Here is a 2,500-nt window from a genome sequence, read left to right as displayed (position 1 = left end):
GTGAAGTTCTCATTTCTCTCCTGGAATGAAAGGTAGAAATAACTACGAGTTCTGCATTGTGCGTTGACTTTGCATGTAATCTACTCGTCACATTGGCAACGCTTTTGTTGTGAACGCAGCATCAGAGTGAGCTGTCGACCCCTGACCCCTCAGATCACGCTCACCACCATCGGCTACGGAGACAAAACCCCGCAGACCTGGACGGGACGCCTGCTGTCCGCCGGCTTCGCTCTGCTGGGCATCTCCTTCTTCGCTCTGCCAGCGGTGAGTTCAACACATGTTATAGATCACATGCTGTAGAACACATGTTGTAGAACACATGTTATAGAACACATGTTGTAGAACACATGCTGTAGAACACATGTTGTAGAACACATGTTATAGATCACATGTTGTAGAACACATGCTGTAGAACACATGTTATAGAACACATGTTATAGAACACATGTTGTAGAACACATGCTGTAGAACACATGTTATAGATCACATGCTGTAGAACACATGTTATAGAACACATGTTATAGAACACATGTTGTAGAACACATGCTGTAGAACACATGTTATAGATCACATGCTGTAGAACACATGTTGTAGAACACATGTTATAGAACACATGTTGTAGAACACATGCTGTAGAACACATGTTATAGATCACATGTTATAGATCACATGTTATAGAACACATGTTATAGAACACATGTTATAGAACACATGTTGTAGAACACATGTTGTAGAACACATTTATAGATCACATGTTGTAGAACACATGTTATAGATCACATGCTGTAGAACACATGTTATAGAACACATGTTATAGAACACATGTTGTAGAACACATGCTGTAGAACACATGTTATAGATCACATGCTGTAGAACACATGTTGTAGAACACATGTTATAGAACACATGTTGTAGAACACATGCTGTAGAACACATGTTATAGATCACATGTTATAGATCACATGTTATAGAACACATGTTATAGAACACATGTTATAGAACACATGTTGTAGAACACATGTTGTAGAACACATTTATAGATCACATGTTGTAGAACACATGTTATAGATCACATGTTGTAGAACACATGTTATAGATCACATGCTGTAGAACACATGTTGTAGAACACATGTTGTAGAACACATGTTGTAGAACACATGTTGTAGAACACATTTATAGATCACATGTTGTAGAACACATGTTATAGATCACATGTTGTAGAACACATGTTATAGATCACATGTTATAGAACACATGTTATAGAACACATGTTATAGAACACATGTTGTAGAACACATGTTGTAGAACACATGTTATAGATCACATGTTGTAGAACACATGCTGTAGAACACATGTTATAGATCACATGCTGTAGAACACATGTTGTAGAACACATGTTATAGATCACATGTTGTAGAACACATGCTGTAGAACACATGTTGTAGAACACATGTTATAGATCACATGTTGTAGAACACATGCTGTAGAACACATGTTATAGATCACATGTTATAGATCACATGTTATAGAACACATGTTATAGAACACATGTTATAGAACACATGTTGTAGAACACATGTTGTAGAACACATTTATAGATCACATGTTGTAGAACACATGTTATAGATCACATGTTGTAGAACACATGTTATAGATCACATGCTGTAGAACACATGTTGTAGAACACATGTTGTAGAACACATGTTATAGATCACATGTTATAGATCACATGTTATAGAACACATGTTATAGAACACATGTTATAGATCACATGTTGTAGAACACATGTTATAGATCACATGTTGTAGAACACATGTTATAGATCACATGTTGTAGAACACATGTTATAGATCGCATGTTATAGAACACATGTTGTAGAACACATGTTGTAGAACACATGTTATAGATCACATGTTATAGAACACATGTTATAGAACACATGTTATAGATCACATGTTATAGAACACATGTTATAGATCACATGTTATAGAACACATGTTATAGATCACATGTTATAGAACATGTTGCTTCCTCCCCTCTCGGCTCTAAAAGTATAACCGGAGGATTGTGTGTTGTTGTGTGTTTGTGTGTCTGTTGTGTTGTGTGTTTGTGTGCAGGGCATCCTCGGGTCAGGCTTTGCCCTGAAAGTGCAGGAGCAGCATCGACAGAAACACTTTGAAAAGAGGAGGAACCCAGCTGCCAGCCTCATTCAGGTACACACACACACACACACACACACACACACACACACACACACACACACACACACACACACACGCAGACAACATCACACACACTTCACCTAAACTGAATTTTGTTACAGCAGCTGAGGACCAGTGTGAACATAAAACATTATTTTCTATGTGTGTGTCTCTGTGTGTCCACTTTCTTTTGTGTGTGTGTGTGTGTGTCTGTGTGTGACTGTCTGTGTGTGTGTGCTTTCCCACCTGCTGTGTTAAATTGACCATCACATAAGCGAGCCACCTGCTCCACACATAAA

General features: G+C 38.0%; 1 protein-coding gene across 1 annotated transcript in view; it reads left to right on the top strand.

The window, feature by feature from the left end:
- The window catches only part of kcnq2a (potassium voltage-gated channel, KQT-like subfamily, member 2a), a gene marked incomplete at both ends in the record, with an annotated part of 10,932 nt that overhangs the window by 4,196 nt on the left and 4,236 nt on the right, over nucleotides 1-2,500 (top strand). The window contains 2 exons of the mRNA XM_068596623.1: nucleotides 154-264; nucleotides 2,118-2,213. Of these exons, the coding sequence (XP_068452724.1) occupies nucleotides 154-264; nucleotides 2,118-2,213 (207 nt within the window). The remainder of the gene's footprint in view (nucleotides 1-153; nucleotides 265-2,117; nucleotides 2,214-2,500) is intronic.

The sequence above is a fragment of the Clinocottus analis genome, unplaced genomic scaffold (assembly GCF_023055335.1).
Source record: "Clinocottus analis isolate CAN_PGR_092001 unplaced genomic scaffold, fCliAna1.0.p SCAF_388, whole genome shotgun sequence".
Classification (NCBI taxonomy): Eukaryota; Metazoa; Chordata; class Actinopteri; order Perciformes; family Cottidae; genus Clinocottus; species Clinocottus analis.
The sequence above is the reverse complement of the archived record's forward strand: the minus strand, read 5'-3'. Positions and strand labels throughout refer to the sequence as shown.